Source organism: Chiloscyllium plagiosum, unplaced genomic scaffold, assembly GCF_037043375.1.
Source record: "Chiloscyllium plagiosum isolate Xiang-an unplaced genomic scaffold, Cpla_swu_hap1 HiC_scaffold_20, whole genome shotgun sequence".
Taxonomy (NCBI): Eukaryota; Metazoa; Chordata; class Chondrichthyes; order Orectolobiformes; family Hemiscylliidae; genus Chiloscyllium; species Chiloscyllium plagiosum.
Genome location: NW_028270158.1, coordinates 58,625,592 through 58,640,195, shown reverse-complemented (window position 1 = coordinate 58,640,195; position 14,604 = coordinate 58,625,592). Strand labels below are relative to the sequence as shown.

Below are 14,604 nucleotides of genomic sequence, written 5' to 3'. Positions count from 1 at the left end.
CAGACCCGGGAGTCTGCTCCGGGGTTACGTTTAACCGCCGAGCGTGGGTTGTTGGCAACCGCTCTACGAGAACTGACGGCTCCCAGTTCCGGTAACATGTAGAGTGAGTATAAGCCAGACCCGAAGAAGTATGAGACCTGGTTGTGGCGACGCTGCGGGGAATAAAATGCTCATATTCTAGCAGACTCGCCTCTTGGTCGTTTGTTCTGTGTCAGACTACTCTCCTACGAACCTGACCTTGAGAATTTTTTAAAACAAGGGGTTATTTGGGGGAACTGAGAAGTAGAAAAGAGATGACCACCTTATTGGGATTGTACCATAGATCCCCCCCCAATAGTCAGTGGAAATTGAGAAACAAATTTGAAAGATGATCTCAGTTATTTGTGAGAATAATAGGGTAGTTGTGGCAGGGGATTTCAACTTTCCAAACATAGATTGGGACTGCCATAGTGTTAAGGGCTTGGATGGAGAGGAATTTGCTAAGTGCATACAGGAAAATTTTCTGATTCAGTATGTGGATATAGCTACTAGACAAAGTGCAGAACCTGACCTATCCTTGGGAAATAAGGCAAGGAAGGTGACTGAGTGTCAGTGGGGGAGCACTTTCAGGCCACTGACCATAATTGTATTCATTTTAAAATAGTGATGGAAAAGGCTAGACCAGATCTAAAAGTTAAAGTTCTAAATTGGAGGAAGGCCAATTTTGACAGTATTAGGAATGAACTTTCAAAAGTTGATTGGGGGCGGATGTTCACAGGAAAAGGGACGGCTAGAAAATGAGAAGCCCTCAAAAATGAGATAACAAAAGTCTAGAAACAGTATATTCCTGCTAGGGTGAAGGGCAAGGCTGGTAGGTGTAGGGAGTGCTGGAGGACTAGAGAAATTGAAATTTGGTTAGGAATAAAAAGGAAGCATATGTCTGGTACAGACAGTAGAGATCAAATGAACCCTTAGAGTATAAAGGCAGTAGGAATATACACTTATGGAGGCGATCAGGAGGGCAAAAATGGGACATGAGATAGCTTTGGCAATTAGGGTTTAAGGAGAAAATCCAAAAGGATTCTCCGAATATGTTAAGGGTGAAAGGATAACCAGGGAGAGAATCTGACCCCTCAAAGATCAGCAAGGCCACCTATGTGTGGGACCACAGTAGATGGGGAAGATACTAAATGAGTATTTTGCATCAGTGTTTACTGTGGAGAATATGGAAGGCAGATACCATGGGGAAATAAATAGCAACATCTTGAAAAATGTCCATATTGCAGAGGTGATGGTGCTGGACATCTTAAAACACATTAATGTGGATAAATTGCCAGGACTTTCGAGGTGTACCCTCGAACTCTGTGGGAAGCTCAGGAAGTGATTGCTGGGCCCCTTGCTGAGATACTTGTATTATAAATAGCCACTGGTGAGGTGCGAGAAGACTGGGGGTTTGTGAACTTGGTGCCAGTATTTCAGAAATGTGGTAAGGAAAAGTGAGGGAACTATCGTCTGGTCAGCCTGACATTGTTGGTGGCAAGTTATTAGAAAGGATCCTGAGGGACAGGATTATTATATATATTTGGAAAGCCAAGGACTCATAATGGATCATCAACATAGCTTGTGTGTGTGGGAAATCAGGTCTCACTAAATTAATTATGTTTTTTGAAGAAATAATGAAGAAGATTTATGAGGGCATAGCGATGGATTGATCAATGTGGACTTCAGTAATACGTTTAACAAGGTTCCTCATGGTAGACTGGTTAGCAAGGTTAGATCACACAGAATACAGGGAGAACCTAACTTGATACAGAACTGGCTCAAAGATAGAAGACAGAGGGTGGTGGTGAAGGTGTGCTTTGCAAACTGGAGTCCTGTAACTAGTGGTGTGCCACAAGGATCAGTGCTGGGCCCACCGCTTTTCATCATTTATATAAATGATTTGGATGTGGACAAAAGAGGTATGGTTACACCAGAATTGGAGATGTAGGAGACATAGAAGAAGGTTACCCCAGAGTACAGTGGGACCTTGATCAGATGGGCCAATGGGCTGAGGAGTGGCAGATGGAGTTTATTTTAGGTAATTGTGAGGCGCCGCATTTTGGAAAGGCAAATCAGGGCAGGACTTCTACACTTAATGATAGGGTTGGGAAGTGTTACTGAACAAAGAGACCTTGGAATGCCGGTTCACAGTTCCTTGAATGTGGAGCCTCAGGTAGATAGGATAGTGAAGGTGGTGTTTGGTATGCTTGCCTTTATTGGTCAGTGAATTGAGTTTGGGAGTTGGGAGATCATGTTGAGGCTGTACAGGATGTTGGTATGGCCACTGTTGGAATACAGCATGGAATTCTGATCTCTTTGGTTTGGAAGGATGTTGTGAAACTTGAAAGTGTTCAGAAAAGATTTACAAGGATGATGTCAGGGTTGAAGGATTTGAACTATAGGGAGAGGCTGAACAGATTGGGCCTATTTTCCATGAAGAATCAGAGGCTGAGGGTGTGACCCCATAGAGGTCTATAAAATCATGAGGGGGCATGGATAGGTTAAATAGTGTTTTGGACCAGACCAGACACACTGTAAACATTTTAAGAAGGCAGCCCAAGCCCTATTTTGTTTTTAGGCAGATATAAAGTGGATATTCCAGGAGTGATGCAGTTGGTTAAACCTCTCAGCTTTAAACAAAACAGAATTTATATGGATGAAACACAAACAAAAGAAAATAAAATTTAGAATAACTTATTTGATAACCCAACCAACTCTATCACAATTTAACAAAGCTGTTCCAGTCCCATAAACAAACCCCTTGGCAATAGGCAAATTCAAACACAGGTTCTCACAGGCAGGAGAGATTTCTGAGAGAAAGTCCAGGCAAGACCCCTGTTGAAGCATGGAACCTCCTTTCACTTTAGCTGCTTCTCTAGGTCCACAGCAGTTTTTGCGTGACTGGTAAAACTAAATCAAACTAGAATAAACCTGAACTGGAAGAACTGGCCACTCCTCTTTCATTGTACGACTGACTTAAAAAAAACCTAAAGGCCTCCTCTGATTGTTGACTTAAGGCAGTGCCTGTCAGCCATTTCAGCACCTCTGATTTTACAATTCCTCTTGGGAAAAAAAACGAGGACAACATAATCTCATTAAGGGGGCAACGACATCACAATAGACAAGATTTTCTACCCTGGGGTGGGAGTGTCCAAAACAAGAGGGCATAGGTTTAAGGTGAGAACAGAAAGATTTAAAAGGGACCTCAGGGACCTCAAGCCTTCTTAAAATCCAAGTATACTACAACCATCGACTCTCCTTTATCAATATAAGCAACATATAAAAAAATTCCAACAAGTTCATGCAAAGGGCAATGTATGCAATGAGCCTCCTACAGGAAGTAGTGGAAGCTGGTACAATTATAGCATTTAAAAGGCATCTGGATGGGTATATGAATAGGAAGGATTTAGAGGGATATATGGGCCAAATGCTGGTAAATGGGACTAGATTTTTTAGGATATCTGATCAGCGTGGATGAGTTGGACTGAAGGGTCTGTTTCTGTGCTTTATATCTCTACCACTCTATGACTCTTCATCACAATCTCTCCCTCACCTGAGGTGTGATGACCCTCAGGTAAAACCACCCAGTCACCTCTCTCTCTAATATGAGAGCAGGGCTGTGCCATCTGGGGTTATGGCAATTTTACTTTATTGACACGGACCTAGGTTCCCCCATACATTTAAATTTTCTAACCTCTGATCATTTAAGAATGATTCTGCATATCGGTTTCTGTTCACATTTCTTCACATTATATTCCATCTCCCAAGTCCTTGCCCCATTCACGAATCCTCTTGAAACCACTTTACATCTTCCTTACAACGCAACCTCATAGCTTTGTACCATCCATAAATTTGGAATTATGATGTTTGGCCTCCACCTTCAAATCATATCTATGAACTGTGAACATCTACAATCCAAGTACTGATGTTTGTTGTACCCCACTAGTCACAACCTGGCAGTGCGAAAATGACCAATTTACTCATCCTAGAGAAAACAATCATTACCTCCTATTACACGTGTTTCAATTTCTCTAACCAGCCTCCTGTGGGGGAATTTTATCAAAAGCCTTCTTAAAATCAAAGTATACTACAACCATCGACTCTCCTTTATCAAAATAAGCAACATATAAAAAAATCCAACAAGTTCATCAAACACAATTTCCATTTCACAAATACATGCTGACTATGCCCAATCAGATCATTATCAACAGGTATTTATTTCTCCCATCCTTTATGATAGATTCTAACATTGTCTCCACTACTTATGTATGGCTAACATGTCTGTTACATCCTGTACATCTCTGTTTTCTCTCTCACTTACTTCATAGTGTGGTGACCTTTGCTGCCTTCTAATCTGCAGCAATCATTCCAGCATCTATAGAATTCTGGAAGATAATCGCCAAACCACCAACTATCTTAAGAGCCACCTCCTTTTCTGGAATGAAGATCTAATCCTAGGGATTAAGGAACTTTCAGCCTCATTATTGTATCCAGTAAAATCTCTTACTAACACGAATTTCATTCAAATCCTTATTCTCTCTGGCAACCTGGATTGCTAGTTCTGGGAGATTTCTGGTATCTTCCTCAGTGAAACAGATGTAAAGTGATCATTTAGCTTCTTTGCCATTTCTATTTTCACCATTATAAATTCTCCAGACTGTCAGGAATAGACCAACATTCATTTTCGCCAAAAGCTTCTTTTTCATGTTCCAATAGAAGCTCATAGACTCCGTTTTTATACTTTTTGTTTGATTGCATTCATGGTCTATTCTCCATTTCTTGAAATGCTTTTGTCAGCCACAGCTGACTGACCTTTTCCCGGTTTTTGCACCTTGAAAGAATGTTTTGTTCTTTAAATAGTTCTTTAAAGCATATCTCTTGTCTATGTACAGTTATATCTTTAATATATTTTCCCAACACACCTCAGTCAATTTGAACCTCATATCGTCAATTTCCCTAATTAAAATTTAACATCTTTGTTTCAGATTGAACCACCTTACTTTTAAATATAGTTTAAAATTATATCACATTGTGGGCACTCATCCCTAAAGGTTCTTTAACAACAAGATTGCCAATTATCCCTTTTTCATGGTACGGTGCTCAACCTAAAATAGCACATCCTCTAGCTGGCTGAACATACGACTATATAAGAGGATCTCCAATTCCAGAAAGATATCCACCACAGCTTCTATGCTCAGTGTTTACCCGGTCTATATGCAGATTAGAGACACTCATGATAACTCTGTTGCCTATGAGACATGCTTCTCTCATCTCCTGAATAATTCCATGCCCTGCATTGCCACTAGAATTTGGTGGCCAAGAAATAACTCCAAACAATGTCTGCTGCTCTTTGCCATTTCTTAGCTCCACACGGACATACTCCACACATTTGTCTCCCAAACTTATTAACGTACTGATCTCATCTCTTATTATCAGAGCACGTCCACCTTATTTAGCTGCTTGTCTGTCCTTTCTAAACATTGAATATTCTTAGAACATAGACCAGTACAGCTCAGTATAGGGCCTTCATGTTGTGCCTTCATGTTTTATTCTACTCTAAAATCAAACTAACCTACATACCCTTCACTTTACTGTCATCCATGTGCCTATCCAAGAGTCGCTTAAATGTCCCGAATGTATCTGACTCTACTACCACTGCTGGCAGTGCATTTCATGCACCCACCATTCTAAAGAATCAACCTCTGACACAGCCCCCCAAAACCTTCCTCCAATCACCTTAAAATTATGCCCCCTTATGATAGCCATTTCTTCCTTGGGAAAAAGTCTCTGACTATCTATTCTATCCATGCCTCTCATCATCTTGTACATCCCAATGAAGTCGCTTCTCACCCTTCTTCGCTCTAATGAGGAAAGCCTTAGTTCCCTCAACCTTTCTTCATAAGACATGCCCTCCTTTCCAGGCAGCATCCTGGTAAACTTCATCTGCACCCTCTCTAAAATGTTCACATCCTTCGTATAATGAGACAACCAGAGTTGAACACAATATTCCAAGTGCGGTCTAACCGCGGCTCCATAGAGCTGCAGCATAACCTCGTGGCTCTTAAACTCAATCTCCTGCAAATGAAAGCCAAACATCATATGCTTTCTTAACAACCCTGTCAACTTGGGTGGCAATGGACCCCAAAATTTCTCTGTTCCTCCACACTGCCAAGAATCTTGCCATTAACACTGTTGTTGTATCGCCATAGTCTTACCAGAACATAGGGGCTGCTTTCTCATTAGAGCGAAGCAGCTGGTGGCGACTTAACCTGTGGGCCACCAGACCTCAGGCGGGAGAAGAGGGTGAGAAGGAGAGTCCATCATCATAACCTCAAACCAGTGATTGGAATTGAACCCACGCTGTTGGCACCACACTGCTCTGCAAACCAACAGTCCAGCCAAGTGAGCTAAACCGATCTCCCTTTAACACTGTATTCTGCATTCAAATTTAACTTTCCAAAATGAATCACTTCAAACTTTGAGGTTGAACTCTATCTGCCACTTACCAGCCCAGTTCTGCATCCTGTCTAAGTCTCATTGCAATCTATAACAGCCTGCACACTATCCACAACTCCACAAACCTTTGTGTAATCGGCAAACTTATTAATTCACCCTTCCACTTCCTCATCCAAGTCATTGATAAAAATCACAAAGAATAGAGGTCCCAGAACAGATCCCTGCGGAACACCACTGGGCACCGAGCTCCAGGCTGAATACTTTCCATCTACTACCACCCTCTGTCTTCTATGGGCCAGCCAATTCCGTATCCAGACAGCCAAACTTCCCTTCCTACTTTCTGAATGAGCCTACCATGGGGAACCTTATCAAACACCTTGCTAAAATCCATATACACCCACATTCACTGCTCTACCTTCATCAATGTGTTTTGTCACATCATCAAAGAATTCAATAAGGCTTGTGAGACATGACCTGTCCCTCACAAAGTCATGCTGACTGACTATCTCTACTCCAACTATGGTTTTTCAAATAATCATAAATCCTGCCTCTCAGAATCCTCTGCAATAATTTGCCCACCACAAACACAAGATCGACTAGTCTGTAATTCCCAGAATTATCCCCATTCCTTTTCTTGAACAAGGCAATAACATTTGCCACTCTTCAATCATCTGTCACTACTCCAGTGGATAATGAGGAAGCAAAGACGCAGCAGTCTCTTCTCTCACTTCCTGTAGTAACATTGGGTATATTGCATCTGGCCCAGGGACTTACTCATGTTTTTCAAAATTTTCAGAACATCCTCCTTCTTAACATCAACCTGTTTGCGCATATCAGCCTGTTTCATGCTGTCCTCAGAAACGACAAGGTCCCTCTCAGGAGTGAATACTGACGCAAAGTGTCAATTAAGGACCTCCCCTACTTCCTCCAACTCCAGGCACAAGTTCCCTCCACTATTCCTAATCGGCCCTACCCTCACTCTGGCCATTGTCTTGTTCCTCACTAAAGTGTAGAACACCTTAGGGCTTTCCTTAATCTTACCCGCTAAAGCTTCTCCATGCCCTCTTCCAGCTCTCCTCATTCCATTCTTTAAGTTTCTTCCTGGCTACCTTGTATCCCTCTAGGACCCTATTTGATCCTTGCTCCCTCAACTTGACATAAACTTCCTTCTTCCTCTTGACTAGATGTTCTACATCCCTTGTCACCCAAGGTTCCTTCACCCTACCAATGCTTCCTTGCCTCAGTGGGGCAAACGTGTCCAGCACTATCAGCAAGCACTTCCTAAGCAAATTCCACATTTCTGTCGTGCAATTTCCTGAGAACATCTGTTCCCAATTTAGGCACCCCAGTTCCTGCCTAATGGCATTGTAAATCCTTCTCCCCCAATTAAATACTTTCCCATGCCGTGTGCTCCTATCCCTCTCCATGAGTATAGTAAAGGTCAGGGGGTTGTGATCACTATCACCGAAATGCTCTCCCACCGAGATATCTGACAACTGGCTTGGTTTGTTGCTAAACACCAAATCCAATATGGCTTCCCCTGTAGTTGGCCTATCTACATATTGAGTCAGGAATCCTTCCTGAATACACCTGACAAAAACTGCTCCATCCAAATTACTTGAACTAAGGAGGTCCCAAACAATATTAAGCAAGTTAAAATCACCCATGAAAACAGCCCTGTTACTTCTGCACTTTCCAAAATCTGCCTCCCAATCTGCTTCTCCGTGTCTCTACTGGTAGAAAACTCCCAATAAAGTGACTGCTCCTTTCCTGTTTCTGACTTTCACTCAGACTGAAAAACAAACCTTCCTTGATGACCTCCCTTTCTGTGATACTATCCCTGATTAACACCACTCCCTCACCTCTTACCTTCCCCCCCCCCCCCCCCATTCCTTTAAAAACATCTAAACCCTGGAACATCCAACAACCAATTCTGTCCCTATGATATCCAAGACTCTGTAATCATAGTTCCAACTATTGGTCCGTGCTCTTGAATATTCAGTTCCCAGTTCTGGTCACTGTGCAGCCATTCTTCCGTAATGGCAATTGGATCATGCCCACATATCTCTCTTTGTGCTTTTAGATCAACTACCTTGTTGTGAATGATGCTTGCGTTCAGCGAGAGTGCCCTTTTTGATGTCTTTTTGACATCATTTCGCTTTTGATGTGTACTAGATGCTTGACTTTGTTTCACCTGTCTCCCTGACAGCTTTTTGACTTTCTGTTACTAACTTTACCTCCATCCAGCTTAGGTTACCCCACAGGTTCCCACTTCCCTGTCAAGCTAATGTAGTTCCAACCCATCAGCATTTGGCAAATGTCAGTGAGGATCTCAGTCGCAGTCTCATTAAGATATAATCTGACTAGCATGTACAGATCTCACCTTCCCAGAACTAGTCCCAATTCCTTGGAAATGTGATGCCCTCCCTCCAGCACCAGTTCTCCAACCACAGATTCAAATCAATCCTCCTGTGCCTAGGTTAACGAGTCAAAAAAAATCACACGACACTGGGTTACAGTCCAACAGATTTATTTGAAACCGCAAGCAAGCAGGGGCTCCTAAATGTGCTGGACTATAACCTAGTGTCATTTTAGACTTTGTCCACCCCAGTCCAACACTGACACCTCCACCTCACTAGTACATAGCACTTGGAATAATCCAGAGATTACTAACCCTGAGGTCCTGCTTTTTAATTTCCTTCCTAAATCCCTGAAATCTGCCTTCGGCTCTTTATCTTTACCATCAAAAAGTGGTAATATATAAACGCAAGTCTTTGTTCCATATCTTTAGCAGGTGACAAGCTGTTGAAATACAAGATCCCAAATAAATGAATTTGCCTGGAAGACTGGCAGATTGAAATAGAATTTACTGACAGCGGTAGCATTGAACGATGAAGTGCTCGGCCTGGATGAGAAGTGAGCGAGATTTTTCTTTATTAAACACCAGCGACATAAAGACAGTTCTTTTCCTGAAACGAGTTGAGAGTTTGTGAGGAAGGGTCACAATGTTAAACTCTTGATTTCTCCGCAGAGAGGCTGCCCAGACCTGCTGAGATTTTCCGGCAGCTTGTGTTTTTGTGAGTCCGGCTGTAAATGCCACAGTGTAATTGCTGTGGGGTCAGTCAGGGGAGCTGGTTTACTCCCGGCAGCATAGCAACAGGGGCAACACAGGGAGTGTCTCTCCCCTCCCCCAGGCCGTCCTCGGTACCCCCCTCCCTCCCGGGCCGTGAGTGTCTTGCCCCGGGGTTACTCACCCTCCATTGACTCGGGCTCTCCCTGCCTCACTCTGCAGGCCGGGCTCCGGGCTCTCTCTCTTCTCTCCCCGGGCCTTGGGCCGGGCTCGGTGTCGGTTGCCCCGGCAACAGCCGCTCACGCTGCACTTCCGCTCGCCGCTGCTCACATCCGCCGCCCAGGAGAGGAGCACTCATGGAGGGTAGACACAGTCGTAACCCCCCAATACACCCCACAACTCCCCCCAACCCCATACACAGCCATTCCACGCCCCCTCATCCCTCTTACTCCCCAAACAATCCACACACACCCCCCACCCCATCTCCTTTCTCCCTCTCACCACATCTACCCCTCACCTCTGTATCTCCCTTACCCCCAAACACCCCATAACCCCTCACCCACCATCCCCCCCCACCTCAACATCCCACACACACCCCTCACTCACCGGACTCTCCCACCATCACCCTTCACTCCAATATCCCCTCACCCACCATTCCCCCTCACCCCCATACACCTCTCACCCTCCACCAACCCTCACCCCACATCCCCATACACCCCCAGGCACCCCTAATGTCTACACCCTGTATACACTCCTCACCCCCCTCACTCACCATAACCCCTCACCTTCCACCAATCTCCACACCCCCCTCACCTCCCAATAACTCACCCCACACAGCCCCATACATCCCCTCACCCCCATACACACCTCACCCCCCACCAACCCTCGCCCCCACATCCCCATCAACCCTCACCCCACATCCCCATACACCCCACACCCCCTTCATCCCATACAACCCTGACCCCCACCAACCCTCGCCTCCACATCCCCATACACCCCTCACTCACACACTCCTCATCCTCCACCAATCCTCACCCCTCACACACACTCCTCACCCTCCACCAATCCTCACCCCACATCCCCATACACCCCCTCACCCCCATACACCGCCTCACCCCCATACACCCCTCACTCTCCACCAACCCTCACCCCACATCCTCATACACCCCCACACACCCCTAACCCCATATACCCTTCACCCCTACATCCCCCTCACCACCCACCTTCCCTCACCCCACCTCACCTACCAACAACTGTCACCCCTGTATCTCCGTCACCACCACCAACCCTCACACTGACATCCCTCACCTTCCACCTACCCTCACCCCTATACCTCCCTCACCCCCACCTACCTTCATCCCCATATCTCCCTCACCTCCTGCTAGCCCTCACCCTGATACCTCCCTCACCCCACCCACCTTTATCCCTGTCACCCTTCTCCACATTCCGATACCTACCTACGCCCCAACCCTCACCCTGATACCCCCCTTATCCCCACAACCTTTACCCTGATACCCACCCACCCCCAACCTTCATCGCAATACCTCCCACACCCCAGTATCCCATTTCCACAACCCTCACCACAATACCCCCCTCCCCATCTAACCCTCACCCCGATAACACACTCATACACCATCCTCAGGCCTGTAACCCTCGCTCTCTCCCCTCCACCTCACCTCAGAACCTCTGCCAGCCCTCATATCACAACCAACACTCGCCCCCAACCACCCCTCACTGACCCGTGGACTACATTCAACCACTGACCCCCCCCCTTCCACATCCACTCCATACCAATCACATCCACCTCAACCACATTCACCCTGCATCAGCCATCCGTATTCACACCCCCATTCACATGTTTCCCCCAACCATATTTACCCCCCCACCCCATGCCCACATACTCACCATTGACCACATCCACCTCCATGCTCCCTGAACACATCCACTCCCATCCCCACCCCTAACCACATCCACCAATTACCCCCTCGACCACATCCACTCCCCGTACCTTCCTCCTACCATTCCCTCCTCTCTCCATCCCATTCACTCCTCCATACCCCTAATCCCCATCCATTCCCCACCTCCATCCCCCATATCTATCTCCCTTGAGAGTGTGTTGCTGGAATAGCACAGCAGGTCAGGCAACATCCGAGGAGCAGGAAAAGTGATGTTTCAGGCCGCAGCCCTTTTTTCAGGAATATCCATCTCCCACCTATTCTCTCTCCTAGGACCTCCCAAATATTGCAGAACTAGACCAGCATGTTTTATCTCTTAATTGCCAAATTTTAGAAGATGCCCAAGGTCTTCATACTATTAACCACAGTGTATATGGCAGAACAACATACACCTGGGCATGATCTCAGTGAATATTAGAGCTGGCTAAATTGCCTACTGCTGCTCCCTATTTCTGACATTCAGCAACCAACTTTATTTCCCTGAATGTGGATGTGGCTCCATCCCCAGAAGCAGGAGTAGGCCATTTGGCCCATCGAGCCTGCTCTGCCATTTATTAAGTTCATGGCTGATTTATCCATTGCCTCAGCTCTTCCTACCTGTATAATCCCTATAACCCTTAATTCCACTACCATGCTAAAAATAATCCAACTGAATATATTTAATGAAGCTGTCTTTACTGCTTCCTTGGGCAGAGAATTCAATGGATTCACTAGAGTCATAGAGATGTACAGCATGGAAAGAGACCCTTTGTCCAACTTGTACATGCTGACCAGATATCCCAACCCAATCTAGTCCCACCTGCCAGCACCCAGCCCATATCCCTCCAAACCCTTCTGATTCATACATCCATACAGATGTCTTTTAATTGTACTAGCCTCCACCACTTCCTCTGGCAGCTCATTCCATTTACGTACCACCCTCTGTGTGAAAAGATTGCCCCTTGGTTCTCTTTTATATCTTTCACCTTTCACCCTAAACTTATGTCCTCTAGTTCTGGACTCCCCCACCCCAGGGAAGAGACTTTGTCTACTTATCCTATCCATGCCCCTCATGATTTTATACGCCTTACTGAAGTCCATAGAGATCAAGTTCACCGCTCTGCCCTCATCAATTCTCTTTGTTACTTCTTCAAAAGATTTAGTCAAGTTTGAGAGACATGATTTCCCACGCACAAAACCATGTTGACTATTCCTGATCAGTCCTTACCTTTCCAAGTACATGTACATCCTGTCCCTCAGGATTTCCCCCAACAGCTTGCCCACTACTCTCTGGGAAAAGCAGTTCCTCCTCATCTTTGTTCTAAGTCTACTCCCCCTAATCTTGAGGCCATGTCCCTTAGTCCTAGTCTCACCCACCCATAGAAACAATTTGCATGCCTCTACCTTAATGTTTCTATAAGACCCCTCTCACTCTTCTACAGTACAGTCCCAGGCGGCTCAACCTCTCCTCATAGGGTAACCCCCTCATCTCCGGAATCAATCTGATGAACCTCCTCTGCACAGCCTCCAAAGCTGCTATATCCTTCCTCAGGTAAGGAGACCAGATCTGTGCACAATACTCCAGGCGCGGCCTCACCAACACCTTGTACAATTGCAGCAGAACCTCCCTGCTCTTAAATTCAATTCCTCGAGAAATGAAAGCCAATATTCTGCTTGCCTTCCTGATTACCTGTTGCACCAGCAAATCAACTGTTTGCAATTCATGTATGACAGCACAACAGCATGCTGCAATCTTTCACAATTTAAATAATCCTCTGACCTACTATTTTTACTTCCAAAATGGATAACCTCACATTACCAACATTGTACTCCATCGGCCAGACCCTTGCTCACTCACTTAACCTATTTAAATCTCTCTGCAGACCCTCCACATCGTCTGTACAGTTTGCCCTTCCACTCAATTTAGTGTCATCAGCAAACTTGGATATGTTACACTTGGTCCCCCTTCTAAATCTATATCATGAACAGTTGCGGGCCCAACGCTGATGCCTGTGGCATCCCACTCACCATTGATCGCCAACCAGAAAAACACCCATTTATACCAACTCTCTGCTTTCTATTGGTTAACCAGTCCTCTATCCATACTAGGTCAGGTGGCATCCGAGGAGCAGGAGAATCAACGTTTTGATCATAAGCTCTTCACCATTCCTGCCGAAGATTCTCCTGCTCCTCGGATGCTGCCTGACTGGCTATACTTTTCCAGCTCCATGCTCTTCGACTCTGATCTCCAGCATCTGCATGCTCACTTTCTCCTCTATCCATGCTTGTACACTCCTCACAACACCATGCATTCTTAACTTATGGATGAGTCTTCTATGTGGCATCTTATCGAACACCTTCTGGAATTCAATGGCAGTTTCATTTCAATTCCAGGATTGAAATTCCAATTTAAATTTCACCAGATGGAGTGGTGGGATTTGATCCCTTGTTCTCAATATTTAGCTTGAGCCTATGAATAGTCTCCTAACATTGCCACTATGCTACCTTTATGATCTAACTGAATAGTGGCTTGATTACTGAATATTTCTATTCCCATGTTCATTGTCGATTAGGGTACCCTGAAGGCAGTTTTACTAATTTGGTTTAGTAGTTTATCTAGCATCGCATTCAACAATGTATTTGTGATTAACTCTCTCAAGCCACCCAGCAGCTTTAGCCTCAATGCAAGTTACACCATTGTTCTATTCTTCTTTCATCTAATGGAAGGATGGACAAAGACAGTAATGATAATGGTGATAAACCAGGGCCTGTCTCTGCCTGAGGTCTGCAGCCTTTTAACATTTACTGCAAACATGGAACCAGGAATTTCTAATTTGGGTCTAGTGCCCCACACAGGTGTTCATAAAACTTCCCAATCCACATTGACTCATTATTTTTCTTCCAGTCTGTGTTGTTTCTCTCCCCTTTCTCCCCCACAAGATGGTGGCGGAATAGGTCTCCTGAGTCTGGTGTACCTGGGCAGGTCTTAACCCACTCAGGGGAGAGTGAGCCATCTAGGGGAAGCCCAACTTGGAGCATCTGCAGACCTATGGCTCAAGAAAAGACTGTAATGTTTGATATTTCACCTTAATTTCTTTATTTTTCTACCTTATGCTAAGAAGA

At 45.1% G+C, this 14,604-nt stretch overlaps 1 protein-coding gene across 3 annotated transcripts in view; it reads right to left on the bottom strand.

Annotated features, from left to right (window-relative positions):
- Positions 1-9,771, bottom strand: part of katnip (katanin interacting protein) — a 152,760-nt gene extending 142,989 nt beyond the window's left edge. For all 3 annotated transcript variants that reach the window (XM_087997997.1, XM_043711164.2, XM_043711166.2), the window contains exon 1: positions 9,732-9,771. In XM_087997997.1, coding sequence (XP_087854123.1) covers positions 9,732-9,738 — 7 coding nt within the window. In that variant the 5' untranslated portion in view covers positions 9,739-9,771. The remainder of the gene's footprint in view (positions 1-9,731) is intronic.
- Between the last annotated feature and the right edge of the window lie 4,833 nt (positions 9,772-14,604).